This window comes from Struthio camelus, chromosome 1, assembly GCF_040807025.1.
Source record: "Struthio camelus isolate bStrCam1 chromosome 1, bStrCam1.hap1, whole genome shotgun sequence".
NCBI classification, from domain to species: domain Eukaryota; kingdom Metazoa; phylum Chordata; class Aves; order Struthioniformes; family Struthionidae; genus Struthio; species Struthio camelus.
The window spans coordinates 155,474,157-155,488,114 of record NC_090942.1 but is presented as its reverse complement, the minus strand read 5'-3'; the positions used below and the strand labels follow the sequence as shown (position 1 = coordinate 155,488,114).

Here is a 13,958-nt window from a genome sequence, read left to right as displayed (position 1 = left end):
TAGAAAAGCTTGTCAAAAATGAAAGTCAGATTGCTGCAAAATATTCCCGTTTAGAATTTCATTTCAAAGACTCAATTCAACAACTTCTGTTAAAAAATACAAAGGAAAAACATGAAAAAAGACATATGGAAATGAAAAGCAAATCTGTCTGAAGCCTTGTACTGATTGCCAGTGCTAATCAAAGACTAACATATGGCAGATCTTTACATTTTAATTGCAGTTTCAATGTTGCAATTAAAGACTTGCAGGAGTTAGAGTACAAATGATGAATCAGAAATTAGAAATGGAAGATTAAGTTCAATGTTTTAAAAGTATCTTATCTTCTATGTAGGACAACTTCCAAACACTGAACTACTGGCACACAAGACAGAACGTATTCACCTCGTGCTCAGAAAATAAGCATGTGAGGAGACTGAAAATTGTCTTGAAAATTAATATAAAATATAGCTGCAATATTAAAATATAATAACAACAGGGGTTGTTATTGCCAGACTTAAGAAAAGACTTTATTTACATTTCTGTAGACATTACAATCAAAAGTTACAAGAGAAATTCATCCAAGTAAGGCAGGATAAAACACTAAATGCGACAAATACAGAAAAATAGCAAAAAGACTCTAGGAAATTCTGACATCAAAATGAAAAAAAAAAAAAAATCTCATTCCACACATCAACTCAATCATAAGTTCAGTTAAAGCAAAAACTTCATTTTAATCACTAAAAAAAAAATATCTCAAAGAGAATTTGAGAAGATATCTGCCTGTTACTTATCAACCATAAAAATAAATCAATGAATTGATAAAACTCTCTCAAGAGTAAAAGGTAACTAATACCTATAATCATAAGGAAAGGTTGGTATTACTGGTCTGCTCACTCAGGATAAGCAACTTTAGTCGAAGTGATCAAATTTCATGACTTACATGAGTTGTTCAGAAAAACTGCATTGTATCACTCTTTAAAAAAAGAGTATTAAAGAATGTCATCACAGTTTTTCATTTTTCCCTTGTATGAATCCACTGATATCAATGAGACTGCACATGATACGCAGTAACTCATACAAAACTGAGGTTTTAATGCATTTATTTATAGAAAACAGTACGAAAAACTCCAAATACTTCTTCAAGTAACACAAAGAGCTGGTACAAATTATACAGAAAAACAGTTAGATTGAAAGATAACGCTAGTGACTTGCGCTTAGACTGGAGGCAACAGAGTTAGTCCTTGCCAATCCCAAATTAAACAGAATTGAATTGAGGTTTATACAGAGAAAGGCATGATCTGGATGTGTTGTCCTCTGCAGTTCCTGGATCATTAGGTGAAGAGTAAACAATTCAAACATCTTCTTATTACTTCTGCAAAAGATTTTACATAAAATAATTGTCATTTGATAGCTGAGAGGTTTCAACCAAACACTGAAGGCTCTAGAACTTTTTATGAAGAAAAAGATACGCATTATAGTGGGAGTTTGATACCATCCTTCTAGATTGCAGGTAACATCTCTTAAGCTGAAGGTTATCAATGCATGGTGAGAAAAACCTTGGCAAAAATCACTAGAGAACTGTTCTTTCACTTGAGAAAGTGGCATTTAAATTTAGCATAACAAAAGCTCATGGAAGAGCTATCGCTAAGTTTCACTGATGTCCAATAAGAATAAGGATTAAGGAAAGATATAGGAAATACAGAATGATATTAAGGCAAATACAGTAGTAAAACACAACAAAAAATTTTAGAAGAGAAAGAATTTATATTCAAGAGTATTTCAAAGAAGCCTAACTATGAAGATTCACCAGCTGACAGGACGGTGAAGTTTTCTTTTAATAAATACAAAACTTTAAATAATTGGGATTTCTAAACAAGTTTTGCTTCTAAATTATTTCAAATGAAAATTACATTATTTTACTGAAGAACAAGTCTTTTAGAGTTCAGATTTTATTTCTAAGGAAGTCAAAAGAAAATCTCGGTTTTGCCATCATTTTCAATTCTAACATAAAAAAAAGGCTCAGTTTAGATACCCAATTCGATAAATGAAACAATCCCATCAAGTAATGCAGCAATGGTGCTCAGCAGCACATTACTACTGATATGCACAAGATCTTTACTACAATGAAATTATAAGCAGTAAGCAGCAGGAACATATTTTATAAAGACTAACATTTCCAGAAGGCCTTAAGTAGTTTAAAACTCCATATTTTATTTTTGAAGGAAATAAAAATTGATGAGACTTAAGCTTAAGTCATATAAGAGATCAAACACCTGAGAGGACTTTCTACAGAATACCTGAATAAAACTAGACGCTCGGGGGGGAAAGGAAAGAAGGGTTCTTTTCTAAGCGTTCTTGTCATCTGTATACACAAGGAACACTTGCTCTGTAGATTAGCATTTTTCAGTGTATGTTTTCTGGAAGCTGCACTAGATGGATATATGACCAAATTGAGAGAACTGTCTTACGTATCTATGATAAACATTTTTAACTTAACTGGTAACAGAGAAAGTCCAGCATCGTCCGTTGTGTCGTGAATTAACAGCAAATAGGTATGAGTTTTTGAAAAAGGAGAAAGAGAAAGCTCCCCAAGTTTGCTGACCTAACAATAGCCAATAGAATTCTGTGATTTGTGAATAATGATGATAATAAAAGATTACTTTATTCTGGAGAGCTTTTGCAGTATAACACAGAGCTTTTCCAAAATCTGAAGATCTAGCTTAGGAGTTCGAAGTAATACAGAACAAGTACGGAAAAAGGATTCGTTACTGCAGGCTTCCAGGAAAGGCTGCAAGGAACCTGAAAAAAGAAAAGAATTCAAAAGTTTTACCACAGAATTTGGTGCAGGGAAACTTAAAAACAGCTATTGCTTGCTTTAGAGCATTTTTCATGTCCTTTGTTGTGCCACTATTAGAACTAAATAGTAATTGGGTTTGTACTCGGCACATGATGCAAAACCAGAAACTAAAAAAGTTCAAGTTCCTAAGAGTTCTGACATTACCAACGCTTGTATATTAAACAAGGCCTACTCCCTTAAGACCAAAAGAAAACAGGAAACAGCAATTTAGGCTCAAGTAATTATTTTCTATCTTGAACAGGTTTTTTCAGAGCTCATTTATCACAATTCTTTCTGCTTGATCATAAAGCTGTGCAAAAAGATTCACAAGCAAGTATTTTAAGCTGGTGCAAAACAGCATGGACAGGGACAGCATACGTAGAAGACAGTGTGATACCAGACACACTTTCATTACCTAACTGCTGTCACTGTACTCTGTTAAGAGACGGGCAAAAATAATAATTGACACATAAAAAGTCAGAGTTGTGTAAGAACACAGTTATCAATAAAACTCCTTTAAATAGAGGATGATTTTTAATATGGCCACACATAATGTGTAATCCTTACCCTTACAACACAAATGTTTGTTCCCTTTCATTATCTCATTCTTGGTTCTTATATTACAGATTGAGTTATAGCAAAACCATAGGGGGAAAAAAATAAAACAACAATGGATGTTTTTTAACAAATGCAGTATATTCTTTCCTATAACATAAGGCATTCACATTAGAAGAACACTGGCGTGAGGAAAATATTTTAATGCTTACCTAATGTTAAACATATAAAATATGTCAAAATTAGTAAGAAACTAGAATAACCAGATTACCACATAAATACTAACATTAAGAAAATTCTATGCACATATGCTGAGCACAGTAATTTATAAAAAGGATGTCAAGATGCTTTTACCAGTTCAAAAAGGACTGGATATATTTTTGGGTTAAAATTTCCCCCCTTTCCTTCTCCAAGGACATACAACTTATTAGCTGTAACAAGTAGCCTTGGAGTGAATTCAAGGCTTTAATTTATTTCAGGAAGCTTACTGATACAAAAATCACGAAGAACAGCTTATGCTACAGAACGCTGTTTGGAATAGGGCTTAACAAAAAAAAAAAAAAAAAAAATCAACCTGGCAATTACAAGGTCAGCCTGAGAGCTTAAACAGTATTTTCAGAGCAAGGGATTTGTACTAAATATTCAACACAGACATAGTAACTCCTAGACCTTACGGTTAGGAAGATGACCTTTCAAAATATGCACTTTTTGCAAAACAATGACATGTCATTTGGCTACACCAACAAATGGCCTGACACCCTCGAAATACTGAGTACACCTTATCATGCATGAAAATGTCTATCAAATATCACAAAAGATCAGCAGAATGCTGGTTTCATAACAAAAAATGTACAAGAATGCATTCTTTAAGGAAAATTTAGCTTAGGAAGGGGGAATCTTTCTAATGTACAATTCAATAGCTAAAAGAACTGAACACATTTGTCACGAGCCCAGCAAGAGATGTCACTATACCCTGCACTTTGCCCTCAGTGTGTACTCACAGTCCCCAGGATAGAGCTGCCCAGGGCAGAGTAGTATTTTGCAGAAACTGTGAAATCAAAAAGTCAGAACTACCTGTCAAACTTATAGCAAGCAGAATCCTTAGATGAGCTCACAGCGTGGGCCACTTTTAGTGATACGTGACTAATACATACTGCAGATCCAGTGCTCTTTGAGCCACTGTTCTACATGACAGTTAGTACTTCAAAGTTACTAAAAACATACAGAAGTGTATTAAAGCTGGAAAAATCTTTAACCTAGATTTCAGTTCTATTTATAGTGGTATCATCCTATAGCAAGTCTAACTTGATAAAATCCACCAGGAGAGGCCACAAAACTACGAACAGAAGCAGGTAGCAGATTTCCTAGAAGCTACAAATAAACAAAGAAGCTTAACGAGCCCCTTCAGAAAAAGGGGCTGTCTGAAGAGTACTTCGTATCAAAACACTCCTATCACTTAGGAGCGTTCAAGTCAAAAAGTCTACAGAGACAGCAGCAAGAGATAACCTCCTCTTCTCTTACTACAAATTCTGTTATCGTTCAGTAACTACAGCTCTCTGGAATCCCTCCACAGGTTGCGAGAGTCCCTGCAAATGCCTGTATACCGCCAAGAAAATGAAACAGTCCAGTGAATATACATCGTTCCACAGATGAAGTAATAAAATCTATTTTAGCAACAAAAACCTCAACAGTATCTCGTCTACCAAATACATTTATCAGAAAGGTAAGAACAAAAAAGTGCAAATAGAGAAGATGACTGACATTCAAGAAGTAAATCAAGAGAAAAGGTTTTTTCCTAACGTCCGTTAAAACAACAAATGGCTTCAGAAACTTCTATGATATAACATGACTTCTGACTCAGCTGAACATCGATTAATAAGAAAGGGAAGAGAAAGCTCCCCACAGAGATCTGAACGTAAGATTGCTGTGATGAAGAGGGAGGCCTTACAATTTATTCCTACAAATATCCCTTAAATAGCCATAAAAAACCTTCAAATCCTTTCTGCAGAGATAAATAACACATTCAGCTGACCAGGACATTTCTTTGTCACCTTTTTCTCAGCGATCCCTTAAAAATAATTTATTTAAAAAAATACGTATTCCATAAAAATGCTTTGACTGTTAGGTTTACAAAATAACATATGAGATACAGTAAAAATTTTGTTTTAAAAAATAATGCATAAAACAGAAGAGCCAAAGTGGAAATAACTTCTTACATTTCACAAAGGTCAATTATGTAAAAGCAAACTGATAAAAGACACACACTTATCGGACTTTTTTTTTTGTACACTGTCTACAAATTCACTTTGAATCAGCATTGCAGGATATATTCTAAATTACCAGAAAACGTAAAAAAAAAACAAGCATTACTTAAATGTATCTTAAATCTGACCAACTAAAAAAATGCAAGTGCTTCACATTTTTAAATATTTATTTTAGTGTTTTATATCCGCACTTTTTTTTTTTAATTACATATTCTAAAAAAAAAAAAAACTAAGCTGTAATCTATCCCGTCAGGACTTCAGCACAGTTTAAAATAATCTGCAAATGCTTCCACTAGTGTGCTTAAAAAAATTGCAGAACGTTGTACTGGATTAGCTTAGCTTGACTACCTGGTAGACTGTCACTGAACAAGTGCAATTTAGCACTGTTGACAAAATTCATTTGAAATTTACCGTCAAAGTAATCCGTCTCTGACGGCATAAAATCTCATCAGCTATAGCTAACCAGAAAATTTGGGTTGATATCTAGAACTACATCACCTCCGAAAACGAAGATCATCAGGAATGACAATCCTAAATTCATGCATTACAAATTAACAATTAATTCCAGTTTCGCCTAGCTTCTAGGAGAATCTGCCAGTAGAATGGAGAACACATGACAGCAATGCAAGCGAGCGATGCAGCACTGTCTACTACTGTGGAGAAGTTCACTAAGGCTATGGACCACAGCAAAAGCACTTGCAAAGAAATAGTACTATCACATGCATGTTGCTGATGAACAACAGCCTACAATATAGCCAGCCACCTGTAAGATTTGAACAACCGGCTGAATATCTTTTCTCTCCTGTTTATCTACAGGCACAGCTGTTAAGAGCCACTAAAGCACAATGGAGGCAGGGAAGGAGTCCACTTAACTTTAAGGCACTTGAAGCGTAGGTATCTACACGGGTGACTCAGTCAAGCGAGACTAAGGAGCAATTCAGCTGATCACCCAGTACGTGCTGACCGCACGATGATTTCAACTGTCCTTCAGACATTTTCCTAGGATGTGCAAGACGTTCACGCAAACATGACACAGGATGAACAGGAGACCAACGTCACTCTCAAATGACAACCGGCCGTCAGCCACAAAACCCTAGGGAATGCCAAACAGCATCAGACACCGACTTCTGGGCACCTTAACTGAGCTTTAGACCTCTACTCATTAAAATGGGTAGTTCAAAACACAGCATATAATCCAAGAAAGTTACTTGCAGACATTCAAATTTAGTCGACCAAGCATGAAGCTGAATCCCACCTGTAGTGCTGTTTAACTACATCTTAATTCTTGCTTACCCAAATTATGATCACATTAGTTTCCAAACATTTGGGAAGTAATCTAAGAGTAAATTACTAAAATATCCAGACAGGTAAGTCGACCAAGACGAAAATGGCCACTGGGATAATGAACGGATATCTGAATAGTTTAAATATTTAACAAAACGCAGTCAGTTCATCCCTATTATTTGTTCCTTACTTGTTTAATTCCGACATGCTTACGGTCCACACATCAATTTTACATCCAATCAATCACAACATATGAGGATGAAAGATTGACTTTTTCATGTAAAAGAAAATTATACTCACCTCATTAAAGCCAACACATTTTAAAAGACAGGGAAGGTGGTTATGTTTTCACAAAATATTTGGAAAAGTAATTTTTAAATCGCATTCAAAACAAGAAAAGAATTGTATTAAAAAGGCTAAAAACCTTGCAGGACTATTTATGCCACAAAAGGCCCTTGGAATGAACAGGAGCCTAGAAGGGACAGAAAAAGGACAGATCAGAAAAGAAATAAAACAAAAAGCAAAAGTTTTTCCAGTCACATAAGTAAAAATAGAATAAAAAGCAGTGAGGTCATTTGTCTTCAGTACATGCAAGATGGCATAAAAGCTAATAATATTCTCATCTTCTGGGTGTACACCTATGCTAATTTGCTAGTTTTCAGGAGATCGATCTTGATAAAAGGGACGACAAAGTCCCCAAAAATCATAATTCCAAAAGCCCTTTAGTCAGGGACACCAGAGGAGAACTCATGCTTTTGAAAGAAACGTCATCTGAATTTTATGACAAAAGTTAAGAAATTGCCCCTAACAAGTCAGGAAGTAACACTTTGTGAAAAGAGAACAGCCAATTCAGTACCAATAAATTTAGGATTTAGGACACAGACCACAAAAACTGCAATCTAAACAAATATATACCCTCTAGTAAGACTTCAATGGCATTCTCAGTAAAGAGAAGAAAATCAAAAATGAAATAAAGTGTACTGTAGGTTTATCAAAGGTTGTGCCAGAGTAGCCAGATACTTTTTCTATGGTAAATACTATCTAAATAAATGCTAAAGCAGTGCTAAATTGTCTAGACTTCATTACTATTTGATAGAGCATCACATAGACTATCATCACACTGGAGAAGAAGGGGGTTAGTAGGGAAGTGGAAAGTGTACAAGGAATTAACTGAAAATGAAGCAAAACATTTTGTCTTGAAAAGTGAACTTCTAGTTTTTTAAACACTTTTTTGCAACTGTGCTTATTTAGTATGTTCATTAATGACTGTGGCAAAAGTCCCAGGAGTATACTAACTAAATTTGGCGTCAGAATTGTCCGTTTAGAAGATGACTGGTATAACACACGTGAAAAACAGAACGATGTTACTCGCTAGAATAAGAGATGTGGAAAGGAAATACATTAAAAAAAACAATAAACGTTACCCTGAAAGACCACCTATTAGAAGCGTCAGGATGAAAGCTTCAGTGTTTTAACTGAACTCAGTTATGTCTTTGAGCAACGAACACAGTCTAGTCATACAGTGTGATCCTAGGGAGGCAGCAGATTGAGAGAAATTAACACTATTTTACAAATAACCTAGATAGCATTCTCAATTGAGTTATGCACCACTCTGGATTACTTGTGTTCAAGAAATCAGAACAAGCCTAATGAACTACCATGACCACTACAGGAATCACAACTCTCTTGGAGAAGACTACATAAAGGAGCCTTGTTCCAACGCTTTTTTCAGTCAAACCTCAACTGTCGTGTTTCCCTTAATCCAACGCCTCCTTTCCTATAACAGGCAACTCAGAACTGAGCACAATTTTTCAAATATGACAACAACTGCCAACAAACATCTTTACATAATCAAGTCTCGCCTAGGATGACCTGCAATTTTGTCACATCACGTTGCAAGCAAGCGTATATAAGTCTGAACTCTGACAATACACAGACGTTACTCAAGACGGCACAAATTTTAAGGGTCTGCTTTATTTCTGATTTTGGAGTGGATGAGACGGGAGGGTCTAAAATTCAAAATGGTTAAGGCATTGCACCCTTGTTACTAGAACGAGAAGAAAATAATTACCAGATTTTTTTCTTTCTTTTGGGAGAGAAAGCTACTATGACTTCGGTAGAACTTAATGAGAGTATTCCTTTTACTGCATTCATATTTAAAAACTATGACCGTTTACTTCATCAAAAGCATTCAAACTAAGCCTGGAATGAATTGACAAAAGTATCTGCAAACGCGTGGTGCAACTATTTGTTTTCAATTTTTGAAAACTGCCTGTAATACACAGGCCTAACGTTATCACAGGCTGCATTTAACAGAGCTAAAGATACTTACCTGTGGTTAAAAGATTAAAATAAAACAGCTATTAACCCAATATAATTATTTATTGTTTTCAGAAGAATGAATAAAAGATTACAAAGGTAAGACAGGGTAATAGGGGAAGGATTCCCTCTTAAAGAGTTTGTATGTCAAAGTGTATCCCAAATAGGTTGTAAATCATTCCTTCTGCTTTAGCTTCAAACACTGTTCTTTAGGATATCATCACATCTGCCTTTCACATAGGCTGTGGCAGGGGGAACCCTCCTTTAGCACGGTATTTACAGACCTAAGATTTTTACCCTTTCAGTACTGCAGAATAAACTCATTTGAAAAGGTTCAATCCTACGAACGGTTACCACCTGTAAAGATAATACGCTCAAAAACACAGTTAAAACTGAATCTCTTCCAGACGACAGGCGTTTTTACTTCATACCTTCACTGTCTGTAGTCTTTAAAAATCTCAACGTGCTCAGACAAAAACAAAAAACAAAACGAGCAATTATTTACACAAAAAGAGGAAAATTTCACCAGCATCGACAATTTATTTGATAGATTTTGCACATTCACTTTTTAGAGGTAGCTGCTCTAGCACTAGTTATGGATGCATACCAATTCAAAGGACAAGCAGAATACATACTGGGAGTGTGCACGTAGGCAGTCCACATAAATATCTGTTTACAGGTAAATAGTAACAATAGCTTATTACAGAGACAATCTTTATGTCTCCACTGGCTTGATTAGCTTCCCTATGAAATGAGTAAATCTGGATACAGACTTGCTTTTATATATATATATATATGTATATATACACACACACATATATATATTCACACTATATATATAAATACACATATACATATACAAACACATATAGAATATAGAGCATGTATAGAGTATGTATGTCTATACACACTGGAATATTCTCTTGCAAAAAAATCAAAAGTAAGGTTTAGTGAATGTGTAAACACAACTCGCTGTTGCAGCCCTAAAAAAATCTTGTCACTAATATGGTTAAGAAATTGTACTTAAGCTCTACCGGAACTTGCCTTAACTTACAGTAAGCACAGCAGAGACTCATTTACAGATTTTTTTTTCAATATGCAGTCTCATCTCAATTTGTGAGCAAGTATACACTAAAACAAACTAGTCTCTTGGTAAACCAGAAATAAAAGAAGCAACTGTAACTTCTCTACTATGCTGAAGACACAGTAAACAAAGGCCTGCGCTTTGGGAATGTCTAATGTGCAAGTAAGTTTTGATTTCCATGAATGAACATAAGGTAGAGGAAGGAGGACCTACCAATCTACATGTCAGAAGTCAGCTACTACTGTAGCAGAAATTTAAGGTATACGCTGTCTTTGTGTAGAACTGTAAGGGGTGAAGCTGAGATAGGCAGTTCTCTGCTAAAAGCCGTTCTCAAATCAAGCTAGAATCAGACTACGGTTCAACACCTGCTACTTTTGATAGGCGACTATAAACTCACTACACCCTTTATAACCCTTTTAACTGATTCACAGGTGAAAAAATATACAATAAGCCGCATGAAAAAACAGGAACAAGAGCATTTAACAAGACAGCATATGATGAGTACTCAACTATAAACTGATCTAATACTCATGGATGTCATGTTCTTCATCACCCCCAGAACAAATTTTCTTGCTGAGGTCATGTTACTTATTACTAGATTGTTTCCAAAATATGTTCCATGTCTAGCACACAGGAATTTCTCTTGAACAGTATGCTGCAACGACAGGCCTAGAAACAAGATCTGCTGAGAAAAGATATTTGTACTCACACAGATAGAACTTCAGGGTACGAAGCAGCTCTGAGAGGCACTGGTGTAATGCCACAATACTATTACTTTTAATCATCCAGATTATTTTAATTATTACACATTAGTTTTAATAGTAGTTTAAATGGAAAATGCTAAGAACTATGTTAAAGAATAAATATATTATAAGTCATTCAACTAAACTGAAACAAATCAATATTCAGCAGTCAATACATTTCACTTCCAAACTTTCAAAGGAGGCCAGAGCACTGAATTTTGGAAATCTATCTCTGAGCACATTCAGCTAGAGTTTATCAAGATACTAAACCTACTTCTTTTTGGACAACATTCTCAGAAAAGGTTTTGTTTATTTCAGTTTATTCAATAGTGCATTTGTCTTTATACTTGCAAAACCTGCACACTTTCCTCAGAGCTAGTAGTGGAGGACTGAAAACTGAAGGCTTTCTTGCGATGATGCCTTGTGCAAACGCTCTTATTAACTTAACACGCCTCAACAAGAGCTCTTCAAATCTGCCTAACAATAAATCGTTTTGCTAGCTTCCTTCTATCCTTAGACAGCTTCATACCTAGGACATGTAACTAAGACCTAAGTACCACAGCTTGGCAGTCTGCTATGTGAGTGCCTAGATTAGGCAAGGAAACCTTCAAAAACCTCAGGTACCTTATAAAAAGCTTTCTTGCCTGTCGAATGAAGAGGAGTATATCCGGTCTCTTTTTATTCGCTGGAAAACAAGAAAGATGTCTTTGTAGACCAAGAGCATGTGATCATGTTGATTAGTTTCAAAGACCAAAGAACTAGGTTGAATGTTATGGCAATCATTAGATGACTCTTCCAAAGTAACATCATTCTAAGAGACTGAAGGACTTGCTCCCTTGAATCTTCTTTTATTGGGCCATCTTTGCAGCATGGAAGGATGGGCACCCTTCAGAAAACGAAGAAGGTCTGAAATCCTGGTGTTGGGTGGTGAAAGCCAAGTAAGAGATCGAAAAGGAAAAACCTGAACTAGTACTCATCCCATGTGACCATGAAACAAAGACAGCACTGACAAGATAGCTACAGTAAAAACATAGCTAAAAAGCCACTTAGTTATGTCTATTGACATTTTTAGACAAAAATATGAGCAGAATGTTTTAAGAGAAAAAGGATAAAATATTCTAATTGCGTTGACTTTCTACTGTCAGGTTCTCAACAAGCCGTTACTTCTCCAAATCGTGAAATTTGGACGCAACCTATTGCTTCCACTGAACACAGAAGACTACATCCATCCTTCAAGTTAGACCACTCAGAAAGCTCCTCCAAACAAATGAAAGCTCCACCACACAAATATGAAATAAAAACATGAATAACTTGAAATTATATTATTTACCCTAACAACTACTTACAGCTGAATTTCGGCTACCTATCAAGTCTCTAGTATAGGCTAAATGAAGAAGGTATTTGCTAACATAGAGCAAGTCATCAGCTAAGGTCTCATTCAGTTGCATTTTGCCTTCAAATGTAATAACAATAAAGAAGTGAAGAGAATCCACAGAAGTACTGGAGGAAAGCAAAAGCAAATTTATAATTATTACAGGATAGAAGTAAGCTGAAACGGAAGTTCTCTTGATAAAAAGCAAACTCTGAAATTTCTAAATGACTGACATCTAGCAACTCTTTTTACCTCCGGAGGAGCTGGCTGAAATTAATTTAAATTTTGTTTTCAGCATCATGTCATCAGATACCTCAAAAGTCAGGCTTTGTTCCCACTATGAATGTTTTTGTATATGGCAGGAATGGTAATCAGTGTAACATTTAGGCTTCCTCCTTAGGCTTTAGCATTTTTGGCAAAAGAAGCGAGACAAACAAGATTGGCAAATATATATTCTGAATGCCTGACATAGCATTATAGTTCTAAGAATGTTAAGGATTGGAACAAAACAGTGCGATTATTTTTGGCTGGCACAATACTTCAGAATTACACAATGACATGAAAATTCACTGGGAACTATCTGTGCAGGTGGATTACTAACAAGTTCTGAATGTCTAAAATACAACTTAATATAGTCTAGGACACGTATACAAATTTGAGATCCCAAACTGATAAACAGAATACATATGACCTGAACCTTTTAAAGAAATAATATGTGATTTTGACTGTGCTCTATACTAGAACACGGGCTCTGGTGCTCTGTACGCTATAATGATGGATCTAAGTTTCAGGAAACGTACAAATAAGCTTCCCTAAGGTGCCAAAGGTCTTAAAGAGAATCTTCCCTCATTTCTTTACAGAATTTTTGTGGTGTTAAGATCACTGTGTTTCTACGGCCTAGCTGGACAAATACATTGGTTTTATCCACTCTTGTACCAAATACAAGTTAACTCACATAAACTGTTCGTGAAGCTGTGGACCTCAGGCATGTTTTTATCTACAGTTTTAAATGAGCTTGGAGCTCGTTTACGAGATCTACTAGTCTGGCATCATTCTTGTGGAATGTGGTAAGCTCTCACTAGTATGGAATCAGAGGTTAGAGTGCAAAACCTGATCCCAGTAGTGACTGAAAACGTTCCAATCTGGAATATGAAGTAATACAAAGAGATGAACAAAAAAAACACCTTGAAGTTTGAGAGCCCATCTTGTGGACCTAATGAGGAAATTATATGCCAAGTGGTGCTACCAGTAAGAATGTAAATGGACAGACCTGCTGACACATAGAGGGACAAAGAAAGCTGGCATTTCCCTTTTACCTCTTGAATAGGAATAAAACGTCTGATCTCTGTACACTGAGGATACCTTTTCTGCTATTCTGTCACCTAAATGAACACTGACATGTTGCTTCAACAGAATCTTGCCACAAAGGTGTGGACGAGAACAGTAACTCCAAAGCAGAAATTCACTGAAACTACCTGTAATGCTCATTGCTCATACTCTCTTGCAATCACTGAACCTGGTG

At 35.7% G+C, this 13,958-nt stretch overlaps 1 protein-coding gene across 13 annotated transcripts in view; it reads right to left on the bottom strand.

Moving 5' to 3' along the window:
* Positions 1 to 478: 478 nt before the first annotated feature.
* CCDC138 (coiled-coil domain containing 138) overlaps positions 479 to 13,958 on the bottom strand; it is a 40,161-nt gene continuing 26,681 nt past the window's right edge. For 10 of the 13 annotated variants that reach the window (XM_068925834.1, XM_068925837.1, XM_068925879.1 and 7 more), the window contains 2 exons: positions 2,640 to 2,778; positions 479 to 1,351 (listed from right to left, as the gene is read on the bottom strand). In XM_068925834.1, the coding sequence (XP_068781935.1) occupies positions 1,180 to 1,351; positions 2,640 to 2,778 (311 nt within the window). In that variant the 3' untranslated portion in view covers positions 479 to 1,179. Of the gene's footprint in view, positions 1,352 to 2,476; positions 2,779 to 7,301; positions 7,391 to 8,252; positions 8,449 to 13,958 lie in introns of those variants that run through there. The other 3 variants (XR_011137495.1, XM_068925889.1, XM_068925884.1) reach the window with 3 other exon arrangements.